Genomic DNA, 18,986 nt, shown 5'->3' on the forward strand with positions numbered 1-18,986 from the left:
TCATTATCATTGTAATCCATCAGCCCAGAGTTCCTAATACACACAACAAGAGCTCGAGTGTGAGTGACTCTTACTCACATAGTCACACTTTGATCTTTGTGAAAACAACCCTCAGTTGTACTCATTTTTTTTTTTTTTTTTTTAGGAGAACGTGAGTTGTCTCAACACCACCATCATCTTCCTCATGTTTGCTGATCGTATTGGTGAGCTATCCCGCTATCTGACAGATCTTAGGAAAGAAGAGCAGAAGCAATGTAGACCAGGATTCCTCCTTCAGAACTTCAGGTAAGAAATCAAATCATTTCAAGAATGAGTTTAATTGTGGGTAGACAACTGCAATCCCTCTCTGTTTGGAGGAGTTTTTAAACATTTAACAAAATGTTTTATTTTCTCCTCCAACACAGACGGCTAGCCATCACATATGCAGTGTGAGGGACCTAATGTTAGTCCCCATGGACCAGGCTATGTGTGGCACTCCCCCCAGTGGGGATTTCTAATTTTTCTACATCAAGATGATGACTGATAATATCTTTGATATTGATATAACAGTGCCTCGAATATAGGCCAAGATTATTAAATTTAAAATAAAATTAGACATAACTTGCCTGTGGTATGTTCATGAATCGTGCATCTGAAACTGCAATGCAATGAGTGCATGATGTCTCCAGAATTCTTTTTTTTTTTTTAGACCAAACAACCAGAATAGGGTCTTTTTTAAGGCGAAAAATAAACCAAAAGGTATTCAAAGACCAATATTGTAATGGTGTTTTTACTTCTAAAAATTCATAATTAATTTGGGGACAGACACTCCCTGTACAGAGTCGAAGATTGATTTCAGTCTATGGATGAGGTGGAGTGTAGCAAAACGTAGTCCAGCATAACAACCGATGAAACAGAGACCGAAGCTTTTGGTCTAAATTATGGGTAGAAATCTTGTATTTCTAAAATGAGGCATCAAGGTGTATAGAGGGTTCTGATTCTTGCCGTTCAATCACAGGGCCATGGTTTGAATCCAAGTCCCAGGCATCATTTTCCTTTAGCAAGAAATTTACTCACATTATGCTGCACTCGACCCAGGTGAGGTGAAGGGGCACCTGATAGGATTTATTCCTTGAATTCATCAGTGCCTATATGGCTCGGTTACATACAGCTAGGGTAATAATGTGTAACCGTGCATGGAGTGCTGTAGATTATATGCATGTGGTTGCTGCACTAAATAAAGGGACTATTAAGCTTTATTGTGTAGATTTTCATGAGAGATGCTGTTGTCGGACAATTGTGGAAACATATATATGAGTATTTCAGTCTTGCTGGCTTTTACGTTTGGCACCTATAAGCAACTTTGAAAGCCGAAAGCTCCGTACTGTAACATATTTCCATTTGTTTTGCTTTATCTCTGCAGGGAGCTTCTGTTCTTCTGGCAGGAACATTATCTTCACAAAGACAAGGATTGCAGTGCCCTTGAGAAGGTTAGTCATCTTTTCTTTCTTTACCTCAGTAGTGTGTCATATCTCAAGCTAGGGTTACACCAAAGCTGGATTCTCCTGAATAAATTCGGACCGATTCTGCCCGAACACGGCCTGATTCGGATGGTTTCGGTGGATTTGAATGTTCCCGAATTCCTCCCGAATTTTCGCGGAGGAAAAACAGAATACTCTTGAGACCACCCAAGTACATGTATTTGTATGAATTCGCAGCTGATTTGTTTCCGGTGTAACCCTAGCTTAAACGGTTGTTTCATAATGTTTCATAAAGCTGTTAAGTTTCACATGACAAACGACTGAAACATGTTCTCAGGTGCTAAGTCAGCTACATAGAGATATATATATTAGCATGAGAAAGGGTCACCAGTCGGGCATCAACCCTTGTGTAATTAACAATCAGCTTTATGTTAAAGGGCCTGGGTAGTTTTTCATAAAGCTGTTCTTAAAGTTATCAGAGCTGCCAACTATTTTAAGAAAAAAGTCATAATTTTTTACGATATCCATGTCAAATTACTCCATTATGCTTTTGAAAGATGAACAGGTGAAAGTCCATATCTTATTATTCGAAATAGACATGATATGAAATACTCTGAAAATTTGCTTTGCCTAATTGATCGTGGGCCCGGCAGCTGCTGTGCGGCGCCACATCGACTCGGCTCTATCGTTGAATGCCAAACAGGGTAGCAGCAACTCCCATTTTTAGCTCATCCGGCCAGAAGGGCCAGATGAGCTTATGCCGTGGCGTGGCGTCTGTCGTCCGTCCACAATTTCAAAATGCTTCTTCTTCGCCATTTCAAGTCCGATTTAAATTCTGTTTGCTTTATATGATAGCACTAGGTGGGGGATTCAAAACTTCTACACAGAATTTTGAAACTCATTAAATATGCTAATCTTTGCGCATTTTTCAAAATTCACAAAAAATGCTTCTTCTTTATTTGTTGACCGATTTTGAATTTTTTGCTTCCATCTGGTAGAGCTTTATGAGGTTCACCAAACTTCTACACAGAATTTTGACTAGAACAATTTTTATGCTAATTTATGCAAAATTAATTTATGCATATTTTTTTAATTCACTAGACCGATTTTGATTTTTTTTTCTTCCATCTGGTAGAGCTTCATGAGGTTCACCAAAACTCTACACAGAATTTTTAAATTTGGAGTAGAAAATTATTTATGCTAATTTATGCGAAATGCATAAATCGCAGAAAATGCCTCTTTATTTGTTGACTGAATTTCAAAATGCTTCTTCTTCGTCATTTCAAGTCTGATTTCAATTCTGTTTGCTTTATATGATAGCATTAGGTGGGGGATTCCAAATTTCTACACGGAATTTTGAAACTCATTAAATATGCTAATTTATGCATATTTTTTAAAATTCACATAAAATGCTTCTTCTTTAATTGTTGACCGATTTTGATTTTTTGTTATTCCATCTGGTAGAACTTCATAAGGTTCACCAAAATTCTACATAGAATTTTGAAATTTTCAGTAGAAACTTATTTATGCTAATTTATGGGAAATGTATAAATAAATCAAAGAAAATGCCTCTTCTTCTTTATTTGTTGACCGATTTTGATTTTTTTTTTCTTCCATCTGGTAGAGCTGCATGAGGTTCACCAAACTTGTACACAAAATTTTGAAATTTTGTCAAGAAAATTATTGATTTAATTTATGCAAAGATTATTCATAAATCACAAAAAATGTTTTTTCTTCTTCATCTATTGATCAATTTCAATTTTGTTTGCTTTATATGATAGCTCGAGGTATACAAAATTTCAACACAGAATTTTGAAACTCATTAAATATGCTAATTTATTCATATATTTCAAAACTCACAAAAAATACTTATTTATTTTTTGATTGATTTTGATTATTTTTGTTCCATCTGAGAGCTACATGAGGTTCACCAAGGTTCTACACAGAGTTTAGAAATTTTGACTAGAAAATTATTAATGCTTAATTTATATGAAATTTTATTCATAGATCACAACAAATGCCTCTATGTCATTTCTTCATCAATTTCAATTTTATATCCTCAATTTATGTCACCAATGTAATTCACTACAGTGTCAACTGGGCTCAAATTAAAATTGTGTTCAATTTAGTTGCGAGATGCCGGATGAGCTCCACATCACTGATGTACTAGTTTATAAAGCTGTTCTTAAATTTATCAGAGCTGCCAACTACTAAGAAAAGACATAATTTTTACGATTTCCATGTCAAATTACTCCATTATGCTTTTGAAGATGAAAAGGTGAAAATCCATATCTTATTATTCGAAATAGACATGAAATGAAATACTCCAAAAATGTGCTTTGCCCAATTGATCGTGGGCCTGGCAGCTGCTGTGCGGCGCCATATCGACTCGGCTCTATCGTTGAACGCCAAACAGGGTAGCAGCAACTCCCATTTTTTAGTGTCCTTTGGTCTGATGTGGCTGGGGTTTGAACCCCAACCTCCTGGTTGTGAGACAGACGCTCTACCAACTGAGCCAACACACGGGTGACCTTAATTTGACCTTAATTATTGCGTGAAATAGATGAGGCTAAGGAGAGGGTGGGGGCATTAGCCCCACCAATTTCCTGGGGTTAAGCTTAACCCAATTCGGTTTCACACTATGTTACCAAAGTGGGCTAGCATGGTACGGTACTGTTCGGACCTGCTAAAAAGCAGGGTTAGCTGGCATATTGCAGTGCTAAGAACTGCAGTCTGAATCCGAATCAGGCTAAAGAAAAGTAGGGCTAAGCATTAGCCAATCACAGAAGCCGAAATTGCATGTTAATCACGCACTGTGTGGCAAAATCATCAATATCCATAAGCCGTGCGATTGTCCGGTGTTAAAGCCTCAAACCCGGCTAAGCAAATAATATGGGGTTAAGAAAAACAGACTGGAACCCCAAAATAAGATAGTATGGGGTTAAAGATAGCATGGAGTTAAAGGAAGTGCAGTGCCAAAAGCATATAAATATATTAATTTTACTATACCTTCTTTGTTGAAGCATGAATATTTAATCTGATGTCTTCTTGGATATATTCAAGATATAAACTCTTTGAAAGTCAGATTGGGTATTATGAGAAACATAATTAGTGAGATTAAGTGATCTTGCATTAATTTGCCTTTTTTCCCTTTTCTTCCTCTCTTTGTCTGTTCTTTCATTCTCACGCTTTGCTTCCATATTTATTTCTTCCCACTTATCTTGTGCTCTCTGTTTCCCCTTTTCTCAATACAGAGCTCTTGCATCAGTTTCTCCAAGTGGAAGGACATGGTCAGTCTACTGGTCAGCGGTAACACCCACTCCTCCTTGACCGTTGCCCACTATCTTCAGATGGACGACCTCTTCCCCTGTACGGAACATCAGCACGCCCCTCTCCGCACCAGTTGAGGCGAGCCACTTAACCATTAGCACCCCCCCTTCATGATCTACATTCTTTTCTTGCCTTATTGGAAAAGGGAGGTCTCTAAGTGATATCAGTAATGAAACGATTTGTATGTTAGGATTCACGATGGCATTGTTTCACTAAACTATATTTCATCCCATTGGAATATCAGTTTCAATAGCAGTGTGTCTCAATTGGATATCAGTGATTTTAGTGGAGGTGCATATTTGTGAAACAGTGCTCACAGAGTCCTTAGAATTTGAATCTGCAGGATTTTGGCAGAAGAACATGGATTTTTAAACTTTTTTGAAAGTTCATGAACTCTGTCTTCTGGATTGGAGAAATGTAACTTTAGTGGGTCCTCTTTACCAATGCAAAGTGTAGTTGTATCGTTAAGATGCCATAGGAATGAAAATAGTACAACTTCTTATCCTTTTCGTCTCGGGGTAAGATTTAATTGAAAGAGATATGTATTTTTAGATATCACGCACAGTATAGTTAAAGGCAAGAAAGATGCACGACTGAAGGTTACGACTAGTAAATATGAATAAAGCTATAATGTTAATTCTTCCTGGATGCTTTTAAGGAATTTCATCAGAGGATCCTGACATCGTGGTGTAGAAATAATTAGTTTTCTTTCTGTTTATAAGCCTAATCATCTGTTTACATCTGAACATTTGACAATGGCTTGGTTCATCCTTGGTAGATGAAACTGTTGAATCACCAGATAATGCCAAGAATATGCAAATGTATCAATGTTTTGGAGATTCTAGCCTACTTGGCTTTCTTAGCTCTTCATGTTTGTATAATAGGTGTTGCAGTCCGTACACACAATGCAATTTTAATAACTGGTTCGTGTTGATGAGCTTGTCCTGTTTGGTGTTGGTCTGTGGACATTCTGATCTTGGATGACATCTGTGATTGCTTGGTGATCGTGCTTATGGTATCTGCATCAAGCAGGAAATCATTTGATAACGTTTCTCGGTATTGAAGAGAACGGTCTTTTCTGCTCATCATGTGCTTTTGAAAATAATACCATGACCTGCTGAAGGAATGTGTAGTCTTGTTCCATAAGACAAAGAATTTAATCATGTTTTGTAATAACGTACTCTGAGACTGGATGTGAACTATGCTGATAAAGACTTGTTATGAAGAGCAGCTTTGAAAGTAGCAGCTAGAGGATGCTGGCTTCAGTGAGAGAGCAGTCCGGTGTTTCAATGTGTATTTGCCAAAGGAAAGTGATGGTCCATGACATTGATATTTGGAGAGACAAGATGGAGACGGAATGGACAGACGTCAAGACTAATGATGAAACGATGACAATATCAGGACTATCAAAGATTTGTATTATTGAGGAAGCTTTAATTTGCTAATTGTGCTCTGTGCAAAAAAAAAGAAATTAAGGATATTTTATATGAATGGGAGTGTAGGTAGAGATGTTTTGGATGTTTTTTATTGTAAAAGAATGTGTCGCATGTTGCGGTTTACAAATGTACATAGACATAATAAGAAGAGAGGGTTTTTTTTTTATGAGGCAACATGTTATGATACTGGCGTGTTTTATATATGATTATCATGTCAATCTATTTGAATGCTTCTTTCTTCATATGATCATAGCAGAGACGCATATATGATGCATGTGGAGTTGATGCCATGCGGAATCTAAAAAACAAAATTTCTCAAATGATAATCATCTATTGTAATTGACTAAAGGTAAAAGAGGATATTACATTAACTTGAAAGATCATTTTTTTAAATATACTAAAACTTTCGTAAGGTTTAAAGAGGATTCATTTTGCAACAGTGTAGACATAAAACCCTGCAAAATTTGTTATTTTTTGTAAGTAAAGAAAAGAAATCACATATTGCTTTTAAAAGTGGGAAATTGCTTGTCTTTGCATTGATTTGAGTTCATATCATGTGCATATGTAGCACCTATATCATGATATAATTCATCATATAACATATATAATGCTACATTTTAAAGTAAAACATACTTCCCAAATTGCACTTAGCACGAAGTATTGACATCTATTTTTAAGTCGCTCATTTTAAGTTGCCATTATTTTATGTTAAATGTTTTTTTTTTCATTTTAGGCACTGCAATACAAAAGATGGTCTTGATTAGGGATAGATTCCACTGTAATTCAACCATTGTATTACATTAATGATATGAAAAATACTAATCATTTTTCTTTAAGGAATGGTACTTCTTTTGTGTTTCAAACGTTGAAGCCTGGCCCAAAAGCAGTTTCACATATTTAGACACAGATTCAGTGTAATAGATTTCTGAATTTATTTTGCATTGGAACAAAAATTTCCTGAAAACTAGAAAGATAAAGCAAAACATTGCAAAAATGGAGAACCCTATATTTCTTAAAACCTGTTCCTCTATGTTAATGTGTATACGAACTTCTTGCATTTTAATTGTGATATTATTTTTTCTATAATGTTTTCGAATTTCCCTCTTAGAAAGGCAATACATATTGGTAAGCCACCTTTAATTATCACTCTGATGTAGTTACGGTTATTGGACATGTATTTCTATGTTCCGAAATATATTTTACAAAAGCATCTTTAAATTTGTTGTCTTTCCTTCTTTTTATGTTTGTTACTTGTATTGTAACTAAGACTTCTTTTTAAACAGTTTTAACATAATTATGATTTCATTTTCATTAGAGGTTATTTTCAGTTTGTTATGTGTCATATATGTTTTCAAGGCACACTTGTACAGCATTACCGCATTGATTGGTATGTGATGATAACCTGGGGGGGGGGGGGGTGTTTCACAAAGAATTGAATTTGAAATCATGCTTAGTGTTAGGCGCGCACATGATGTTTAATGCCCAATCTCATTGATGGCTCTGCAGTACTGCGCGTCCACTAAACATCATCTGATTAATGCACTGAGGCATTGTGGACTGTGCGCAAATGGGATTTTAAGTGTGATTTTTAGTCAAGCTTCAATCTTGTGAAACCACCCCCCAGGTTTACTGCAAATATATATATACATTATTAGATGGTTCCATTTTCAGGCCATAATAACTGTGTACAGGGACTTGCAAAGGAGCAATAGCAAGTAACTTTCACTATACAACCATGTATATTTATGATTTTTTGAATTATTTCACTCAGTTTTCTGACAGTAAAGTTTATTCAAAATTGCACATTTTGCAAATTGGAATGAAACCTTTTTTTTCTAGTTCCACTATCAAAAGACATATGGTTTATATTATTCTGTTATGTTTCCACATAATTTTTCTCACCTGTGATAAGAAATGTTTCCCCAAATTTACGATTGAAGAATTCCCTTTTGATTCATTTCTCATGAAGGATAAGACAAACTTTGCTTGTAAAACAAAAACTCACAGTAGTTCCTGCTTTCTTCTCATTTTATATTAACACACATTTCATTTAATAACTGTCATGTAATTACTAGAATAAAATCTTATCATTTGTTGTATTATAGCACTGAACATCTTTTTCTCCATCCTATCACTTGTAATACTTTCAGTAACGTTTACAGGGGCCCTGTCTAACAATGAAATCAACTGAATCAATCACTTTCAACTATGGAAAGCCAGTTTCACCATCATCTGGAATTCATGTATCCATTCACAGTGTTACCTGGAAGGCATAGATACAGATGATGACATGAATTGCTTTCCATAGTTGAAGATGATTCGGTCAATCACTCAGAACCATATTGTAAACCGTTTGGTTCAAGTGTAATTTCCATGTCATGCAACAGGGAAAAATATATGGAATTCCCTTGCAGTATTGAAACTCTAAATGAAAGAAAGAATTTTTTTAAAACTGGAATGTTTGTAAACGAATGTCACCTGTGCTGTTCCCTGCATGGAATATTGTCAATAAATTGTAAATGAATTCTCAATGATAATAGTCTCTCACTGTACTTTTTATTATTATGTAGCCTCATAATGCCATTTAAACCTTAATCATCTCTTTGATTTTTTATTTTATTTTAATTTTTCAATGCAGCATTTACACTTGTCTGTGAAATTACAAAGTTGCATCAGGGCCCCATCTTACAAAGAGTTACGATTGATCCAATCATTCGTGACTCTATGGAAATCCATCAGTGTCATCATTTTTTCTACAGGAAATTTGCAAAATGTCCTTTGTAAACAAAGGAGAACACACCAAATTGTCAAGAAATCAATGAATTTATGGATATACATTCATATCTAGAATTTTGTTAGAACAAACATGCATTTTATATGTTGACTTTGCTGGCTTTCCATAGTTGCGATTGATAACGTCAATCGCAACTCTTTGTAAGACAGGCCCCAGGCTTTTCTTCCCTTTTACAGGTATTCAGTATACTACACTATCCAAAAAAAGGAAAGAAAACTCATCAATTTATTGTTATTCTCTGTTTAATAATGATAAAAATGATTACATACAGACCAATGTTGTGGAGCGTTTTGGCCCAGTGGATTAGTCTCCGGACTTTGAAACAGAGGGTCGTGGGTTCGAATCCCAGCCATGGCGTAATTTCCTTCAGCAAGAAATTTATCCACATTGTGCTGCACTCAACCCAGGTGAGGTGAATGGGTACCTGGCAGGAATTTATTCCTTGAAATGCGTGTGCGCTGTAATCTTAGTAATTACAGCAGCCAAGCTACAGCTGGGGTAATAATATCCAAGTCCTTTGGAAGCGCATAGAGACATTATTCATAATTGTGATATGCGCTATACAAGTACTGTTTATTATTATTATTATTATTAAAAATTTGCATACACTCTTAGGTTTAATGAATAATTATTTGATTGAATTTGTAGCCTCATCGGAATGAAAGGGGTACAGTAGTGCATTACATTAATACAGAGTGCTTATCAATGTAATGTACATTATTTCTTCAAGTAGCTGTGTAATACAATACCGAGTTTTAATCGTAAAAATGACATTAAAACCTTCATTGCAGATAGGCACTTCTTTTTTTTCCACCGTTTCTTTTCTCATTTCTTTACAACTTTGGTCTGGTGATCACTGTAAATATTTTGAGATGGCCTTTAGTCTTTTATGATAATGTGATATACTTTTGGCTCCTGAGATACCTCAGTGATAACATGAAAGGATCTTTCTTCAAACGTGCTGTAATATCGGACGCATAGAATACTTGCAGATGCTAGCCTTCAGATATTACATTCACCAGAAGCATGAAAAAACTGTATCAGGTTTTCATAATTCGAAAGATTACAGAACTTTAAAAGGTTATATTTTAGTTGTTACATATTAGCATAAATATCCAAGTGCATGAATATTCATGCTGATGGGAATGTTTTTGAAATGTTAATACCTTGGAGATGAAGTGAGGTGTTCTTTTTTATTAGTTCATTGTATCATTGCTTTATTGATACCTCATTAATCCTAGTTTGATAAGCCAACTTTATGTGGAAGTATTTTCCACTAAATTCTGACATGTACAATGATCTGAGTTCAGGTTTATAAAAAATTGTAAAAAAAACCATGGGAAGATAATGAAAGAGATATTACGGCTGTCATATACGACATATTTCTTTTATATATAGTTACCATCGTGACCCAATTTCAAAAGTAAAATTCACACTCAGGGTATTGCACAAGTCCAATCTACCGAGTTACAGTTACAGACTAGCTGACTTACTTACTTTACTTACTTTATTTTACTTACTTTACTAACTTACTTATTTTACTAACTTACTGAACTAACTTACTTACTTTACTTAGTTACTTACTAACTTACTTTACTTACTTACCTACCCACCCACCCACCTACCTACCTTGCCACCTACTTACCTACCTATTACTTACTTTTATACCCCAAAATGGTGCAATCTTGTAATGAGAGTATTGATGTACTCAACTTGTTTCAGATCTTTACATATATCTTAGAACTGTCAAATAATACTACATAAATTATTTGAGGGTGACATTAAGGGGAAAAATTGAAAAGATAAAGATTGTTCACATATGGATACTCTAGATATTTTTTTAAAAGTGATATTTCCTTCTCACAAAAGTGATCAGGTGAAATCAAGCGCCATTAACAATTGTAATGTTGTCCAGTTTCTGGCCAAGGAAGAAAGGATCAAGACAAAAAGGTTCCATCTGTTTAGAAAATGTAAATTGCATCTATTCAAAATAAGAAAGAAGTAAAAGAAACAGACTTCCTTCTGCAATATCAGGTTTGTTTCAAAATGCAATGGGATGTATCATTCCATTTCAACCAAATAAAAATAAAAGGTATTTAAGAGCAGTTCATGATTAATTCATGGTGGGATAAAATCACTGGATATTCCAAAAAGAGAAATAAGTGACAGTATCTTTAATGAAATCATGGACAGAAATGTCAATACCTATAACATATGCATGAAAGGGAATACCCCAGTTAAACTGCCATTTGAAGACAAGTGAAAAACAAAACCCCTAATGTCAATGGAAAGCAGAAAGAAGTTTTTCAAGATTTGCTATTTCTACTCTCTTGCGTCTCATTCCTAATTACCTCGGTCGAGATATAACCAAAAAAAATTCAATGAAAGCAGATTGTTGTCAGAAAATTTAATTACTGAAACTTTATCGTGGTAGTTTGAGGAAGGAAAAAAAACGGATGGGGAGGAAAGAGAAGGTTTTGCGATGCCGGCTGGCGGATACACAGAACCACAGAAGTAACTGAAAACTTGCCATGCTCGGGGCGGTTGAGAAAGTTGTCAACTAAATGGCTATCAAATTTGTTTTTCAAAGGCTGAATGAAGACTCCTTTTTCTTTATTACTCTAGCTTTGGTTTTTGTTCGATTGATCGGTGATGTAAGCAAGCGCCTTTTAGATATCCTCTCAAGTCTCTTGCATGCTTCTAGCATCATCACCTATTTATCAAATCACTGATATATATATATATATATGTTTATCAAGCCTCGACTTACCCCTCATACTGAGTTCATTCTTTGATCTAGATGGTTATTTAGCTAGTATGTCAGCAAACGGTCAACATTGAATGTGTGCATACTAAACATCTAAACATCCTAAACTGGTTTAGAACTCTGATTTCTTGAGACTTTACCTTAAAAGCACATACAGTCAACTTTGTATTAGCAGCCGTCACTCGTCATGTATAGCAGCCACCAGGACCACTAAAACAGATTCCAAAGGGGGAATATTGTGTATAAGATCCCGTCTTCAGCAACCACCTGACTCTATTAAAGGCCGTAGGTTTTCTTTCCCTTGGTTGGTGACAAGAGACGGGTTTCAATTCAATTATATAGAGATACATTCAAAAGAGTTAGATTTTACAATAGTAATTATGCTTCTATTCCTAGGATAACCGTTTTAACTCCTAGCAGATCTTTCAACAGTCCCTGCATGATATTTGAGTGTCACCCTAATGAAAATTATGTTGTAAAAATACCAGAAGCAATTTTTAAAAGGAAGGTTTGAGGACACTCCAAAGATTGATAAATGCATGATAATCTTTAGGTTCTGATTCATGAAGTCATATATGAGCAGCTGTCCCATCTGTTATGTAATAATCATAAATTTCATTTTTTTATGGTTCATGTGACTAGATTTTCCTTCTTTCTTGAGCGGGTGTGAAACAATTTGTCTGTTGATATATTAAATGTACAATAAAAACCATTTTCAATGTTTTGAGAATATGTCATTTGATGATTTGATTTGATTTTTTTTTTACTCCACAATGTATTGGGAAGGTGCTTGCATATGACGTCACAAATCAAAAAGTTAAATTCTTGATGGATTTTCCTCATACCTTCACCGGTATTGTTTAATTATTTCTTTCTGCTATTTTTGAAATTAACTTTTTGTCCGGGTGAAGAACTTCTTTAAATACATAGCACATGATAAGAAGGCATAAGGTCCAATGACCCATTATGAATTTTTTTAAATGACCAGGCCATGGATCCAACCCACATGCATTCCTGATCCAAGCACTCAACCACTGAGCCACCATGTCCCACATTGCAAGTCTCTCATTATTTAGCCTTGATTGCGATAGTGGTTTAAGGTCAAATATCATCTATTTAGCCTTCATGTTTCTTTTACATCTTTGTTAACATATCTCTGCTTTGACTTGTTGAATATGATTTCTTCATTTGGTATTAAACGGAGGTGGAAGAGACTTTCATGTTCCTAATATACATTTTACTTTCAACTTGAATAAATCCAGATACTTGGTTCAAGACTCGGCTTTCTCTCCATAAGGACTGCTATTCACAAATACCATTATTCATAAGTATTGTAATCTATAACGTATCAAATTAATGGATGGCGATCCCTTATCACAACATTTACAACTAGCCAGCAAATACTCCAATTTCTGAGCAGCTATCAAGAATGGTTTGGGGCCTCCTTGCGTGACAAGAAACTCCTTAATTTTACAGTCATTTTCCATTTAAATTGTTACTATGATGTATTGACTTAGCTATGGAGTCATTTTAAAAATGCAGTTACAATAATGAAAACGTTACCCTAAATGTAAGCCTTTTTTGCATGGGATCTTGGTGGTTTTCACATGCATTTTACTTCTTATACTCTAATTATGAGTTACAAAATGCTATGGATCACTTCAAAAGTAATCTTGTGGATGTGTTTCATTTGTACAGTTGCTTGTACTCAAGGCTCAACTTTATTTATATGTGAATATCTGTATGTATTTTATTTGCCAATGGAGGCATTACAGTTCTGGTTACAAGCAGAATATTTCTTCAGGAAATATTGTGATCATTTTAATATTTTACTTATGCTTTTATTTGGGAAGTGAAGGATTATAGCAACAATAAAACAAAATACATTTTATATCCATTACTTTTAAAAAATTGTAAATAAAAAAAGAATGAAGCAGATTGAATTGAATTTAGAATATTCAAATATTTTATGTTGTCCATTGTTATCATGTGGTTATAAGCAATCAAGGACATAGTCCTTTGAATGTACGTCAATGTTTCAAGTTCCTAAAAAAGGTGTACTTAATGACCCTCATTCTATCCCTGCAAATTGAACATTAGTGTATTTCTAAATCCGTTGACATTTTTGTCTGATTTGACCCAGTAAAATTTGGCATTTACTTTCAATTTGGTCATATTTTGACATCATTGCATTTAAATAGTATAGGTCGCACTTCAGGAAGGTTTGGGGTATTTGGTCGAGCGAACACAGTTAAGTGATTTAAGTGGTGTCTTGGAGTTGTTATTGTGTATTTGTGTGGTAGAGGTGTTTAGGGTAGGTATATATAGAGAGACCCTTTCTAATATAAAAGCAAATTCATTACATTTGTACGTCCCAGCCCAGAGTAAACTCGGATCAATATGGGAAGTATTGAGAATAGAAATTGAGATGGACTTCACCAAGGCGAAATTACGGGACAGACAAGGGAAAGGATTTATGGTTATCAGCCATGAAACTATACCTTCAGTCAATAATTGCCTAACATGATACAGAACAGGAGGAGATACCCGATCAGAAGAAAAGATAAGGAAATATAATAAGAAAGATGGCCGGGGATGTTTTCTAGATGACGGATGAGAGTCAATGATGGTCTCGGGCATCCCAAGAAGAAGAGGAGTTGTAAGCTATTATAGCCATTGGAAAGAAACAATCTTTTATTTTTTGAAATGATACGTCTATTATATGTTATTTGTTTCCCAAGTTTTCCTCTTGCAAGGATGCTTCGCTTGGAGCAATGTTGGGGTGCTCGCTTACAGGCCCGCCTCTCCTGTTTCCCTTCGTTTAAACTCGCAACGCCTCTCGCGTAAACAATAGAAGTAAGGGGATGAAACCCTGCTCTGGTGTTGCGGGCCATTCGCGAAACCCGAGCCCCATCTCATCTATCCAGTATTGGGGGGAGTGCTGCTCCTCCGATGCTATCCGGCTTGGGCCGGGATGGGCTAGCCATCTCCTTGTGGTTTTGCTCCACGGGATAACTGCGCTGCAATTTATGATGGAATCGGAGCTCCCATTTAGGTCGGGTGATATCTGTTTTTCCATTAATTGATTTTTGCCACTGGTTTTTTTCGGAAATCAGATATTTTTGGTGCTCTATCCTCCCCCATAAAGTGAAGATACATTTTAATTCATTGTTCGACACAAATGGGTGTGATTTCGTCTTTGCTCCCGATCGTGTCCATGGGGTAAACGGCAGACGACTTATCCTCTTGCAACGCCTTGGTATATATAGCGACAAACAACTTATCAAGCTAAAATCCACACATGATATGAGCCAGAAGTATGTTGTTTAGGTGTGTTCTATTATAGGTGTCTTGTTTCTCTTAACCTTCACTGTTTGAACCATGCTCACTTTCCTTCCTCCAATCAACTTGAATGTGTCGAGCAATGTTCATCGATGAGCTGATCTAGTTTTGAATAACCTATCTAGTTGTTGTTTCTACAATGCTGTTTCAAGTGTTTCTGCAATCAATAACTTTTAACCAGCAAAAGCTTTGCTCTTGGAAGTGAAACAAAAATTGCAGATGTGAATATCACTTTCTTTAATCTCATATATTTTTTATGCATAGAGTAATGGATTTATAGTTGTCTTTTGACAATTTTTCTTTTTTTTTTCCTCCATACTTTGAATTGACTCACAGCTTCCTGCATTTTTTTTATAACACACAAGATTTTTTTTTCATTTACATTTGAACCAGGTGTACGATCCAATGTCCTTAGGCATATGTTTTAAGTGGTGTAGAATAAAATGAACATATTTGGATTATTAATTGAGATTAAGTTCTAGCAAGAAGCAAAGAGAAGTATAAGTATCAACATTTATGCTCTGGGAAATTTTTTTACAATATTTGAAATCACTTAGGTCTGGGGAAAAGTATCTACAAAAATCATTTGGTTTTGTAGAGTAGGAACTACTGCTTTTAATGGGACAATTTCATTTCAGGGCAAAAAGTTACTGATTTATGTCCATCTGATATGTTCTACTAATTCAACAGACCTAAATGCCCATGGGGTATGTCGCATTGCCAAATTTCTTTATATTTTTCTTTTGAATCTGTACATTACATGCTATGTCAACTCCCTTTTCTTTTCCTATCATTTATCAAACTACAAAGAAGAAATACAATCTATTATCATTTTTAAAGGAAGAATAAGATTTTAGAAATTTAATGTTGAAAATTTTCCTTTGAAATGCCTCCCTATTTGTGATGTATCTAATATTGTATGCCCTATTTGATGAGCTTTTATTGAAAATGAATCTCAAAGTAAAGATTCCCTAAGTATACATAATGTTCTACATGATTAAACAGCTTTTTCGACAAAAATTCTAATAACAATATTTAAGGTATTCATTTGGTGGGAAAATGTCAAAGATGTGTTGGAGAAGAACAAAATTTGGCATTCTGTTGAAAAATGAAACTCTTGTTGCTTTACAAATATAATGAATAGCATTATGAAATGTATTTCTATGATAGTCATCCGATCAAACCAACCTTTTCACTCCTTTTGAAAAGCGCTTGGTACTTTATGATGTGGGAGATTTCATATGAATAATAGCGATATTAACCAATGTGATTTAATGGTGTCTGCTTATTATGACATATTTTCTGTTTGTTAATCTGGTTTAATTACAGTTTTACTGTGACAGCAATTTGTTAAAACGGAAAGGAACATGTACATAATCATTAAGTTGAGTTATTGTACTGTTTATTCATACATATTTGTATGATATATTAGTCTTAGAGAGAGAGGGGGGAGAGAATCTAAGATTAAAAATTGTTTACTTGTATAAGAAAATGACAATTTAAAAGGAAGTTATTATACAGTTATTGAAAGAAAAAAAACATGATCTTTAGGTAAAGATAAATACACGTTTAAAGTATTATGGGGAGTAACAAGCTGTGAAAAAGGAAAAAAAGAAAAGATAATACAAGAGTTTTGAGCCATCCTCTTCATGACTTGTAGACCATCTGTTAGATGGATAAGAAGATGTATTGAGTGAAAAGGGGTAGGTAAATATTACAAATTAAAAAGAGATTGTTGGGGATTTGTACATGTACCTCCTTGACCTTCCTGGTCGTCTTTGTGAGGAGTCTGTTAAATAGATTGTAGGTAAAAAGACGATACAGAACAGAATAAAGGGTATATGGGCTGGCTTGAACTTCATCACGGGGGGGGGGGGGGGGGGAGGGGTACGTGTTAGAGACAGTGGGATGGGTCTTGAACAATGAATCAAAACTAAAATGTGCTAAAAATCCCTATATCCAATTGGTTGAAAGGAACTTCATCAGGAATTACTGACAATTTGTTTGGGAGGGGGTCTTTAAACATGAATCAAATCTGAAATCTACTGAAAATCGCTGCATCCAATTGGCTTAAAATGACCTCATCAAACTTTCCTAACAATTTGATCTCTGCCAATCATAATTTTGGACTAAAATAACAAAACAAGGGAAGTTCAGCTCCAACTATGAATATCATGATATGACAATACATGTATTGTAAATCAACCAATTGATCAAATTATCTGGGTCATGTCATACTTTGAGTTGTTATTGATCAATTTCATCTTCTGTTTGGAAACTTGGTGATACGTTTTCATCTAGTGTACATTATGTTTTATCAAAGAGTCCTTAAAATATGATAAAAACTTATTTATCATTGGTTTGACCAATCAGTGAATCTTTTTTTTTATCCAAATAGGTTTATGCAAAGGGGTGGTGCATACACCTATAAAGGATTATGATACTTGTGGCTTGCCATAGTTAAGATTAATTGAATTGATTGTAACCATTTGTGCAACAAGGCTAAAACCCACGCATGTTGAAAAATAAGTGGGTCCTCTTATATAGGACATGTTTGTTCAAATACCTTCATAAATTCGTGGCATGATATTTTTTTTTAATGCATTTGATAATTACATGTTAAAGTACATGCAGTTGGTTTCGAGGAGGATGGGGGGGAGGAGCTAAGGATTTTCGTATATATTTTTCTCAAGTGAATAACAGGGTTATAAGAGTAAACCACCCACATCTACCTCCTTTTCATATTCTTCTTTCCCCTTTTACCTCTTTTCACTACTTAAAAAATCACGAGAGGGGTGGGGCAGTTGCCCTTGGTAATAATAACCCCAGAATCTTGTTCTGTACCCTCATTTTGAAATTATAAAGCTCATTATAATGTACATAGATTTTTTGCTTGACCAAGTAGGTCATCCCATGATAAAGTCATCACTCTAAATCAAAAGCATTATTCCTTTTACAAGGAGGGGTAATTTTGTTTTTACACTTTTTTATTGTCTTTTGTGTTCACATGTTTTATTCTAAAAGAGGGGGGTGCACCAAGATTATGCCACTTTCAGGTGCTTAACGTCACTGACACGATTTCATTTGTTGATTTAAAACAGAATTCATGAAGCTCATGGATTTTTCTGAATTTTATAGGATGGAACCCCCTCCCCCCCTGTCTACCCCATACATCATTTTAGATTTATTCCATGATGTGCCATTTCTAAGAAAAAAAGTAAAAAATAATCTTATCTATGCATTCAATACACATGTGTAAGCAGATCATTATTTCAACATGCTTTGAATTATTTCTCAAATCATCATGGATCCTTAAAGTGGCAGTTAAAGAGGAAGTTCCCCCTGACATTGAGGTGGTTTGTAATAAAAGCAGAAAAATTGAGAAAAATATTGGTAAACTGAAAGTTTGATGAAAATCCATCAAAGCATGAAAGCTATGAATGTTTAAAGTTTTTGATGTGTGACGTCATGTGGGAGCACTTCCCCCATATTAGGAACATTAATTCTAAGTTTTTGATGTAAAATGATGAATCAAAATATTTTTTCTTCTAAAAGGGGGTATGAAATGACATGCCTGCTGATAAATTTACCATGCACATAAAGCATTTTCAATTTTTATTAGAAAATGGCATTTTTGAAAATTTTGTTAACAACATAATGGAGAAGCTGCTAGTCTGTGATATCACAAAATAGAAATGTAAAAAATTCATAAATCTGTTATTCTTAGTCAAATTTTCATCAAACCTTCAGTAATATTTTTTATTTTTTGTTCTTGTTTATATTAAAACCAACTTATTGTCATGGTGATCTTCCCCTTTGAGTCGATTGTATTTGACTTTATAAAAGAGATATTTTCA

General features: G+C 34.8%; 1 protein-coding gene across 1 annotated transcript in view; it reads left to right on the forward strand.

Moving 5' to 3' along the window:
* The window catches only part of LOC129254087 (short transient receptor potential channel 4-associated protein-like), a 29,914-nt gene extending 21,157 nt beyond the window's left edge, over window positions 1–8,757 (forward strand). Inside the window, exons 17-19 of the mRNA XM_064095033.1 lie at window positions 146–285; window positions 1,403–1,469; window positions 4,715–8,757. Coding sequence (XP_063951103.1) covers window positions 146–285; window positions 1,403–1,469; window positions 4,715–4,867 — 360 coding nt within the window. The 3' untranslated portion in view covers window positions 4,868–8,757. The remainder of the gene's footprint in view (window positions 1–145; window positions 286–1,402; window positions 1,470–4,714) is intronic.
* Window positions 8,758–18,986: the final 10,229 nt, after the last annotated feature.

Source organism: Lytechinus pictus, chromosome 2, assembly GCF_037042905.1.
Source record: "Lytechinus pictus isolate F3 Inbred chromosome 2, Lp3.0, whole genome shotgun sequence".
Taxonomy (NCBI): Eukaryota; Metazoa; Echinodermata; class Echinoidea; order Temnopleuroida; family Toxopneustidae; genus Lytechinus; species Lytechinus pictus.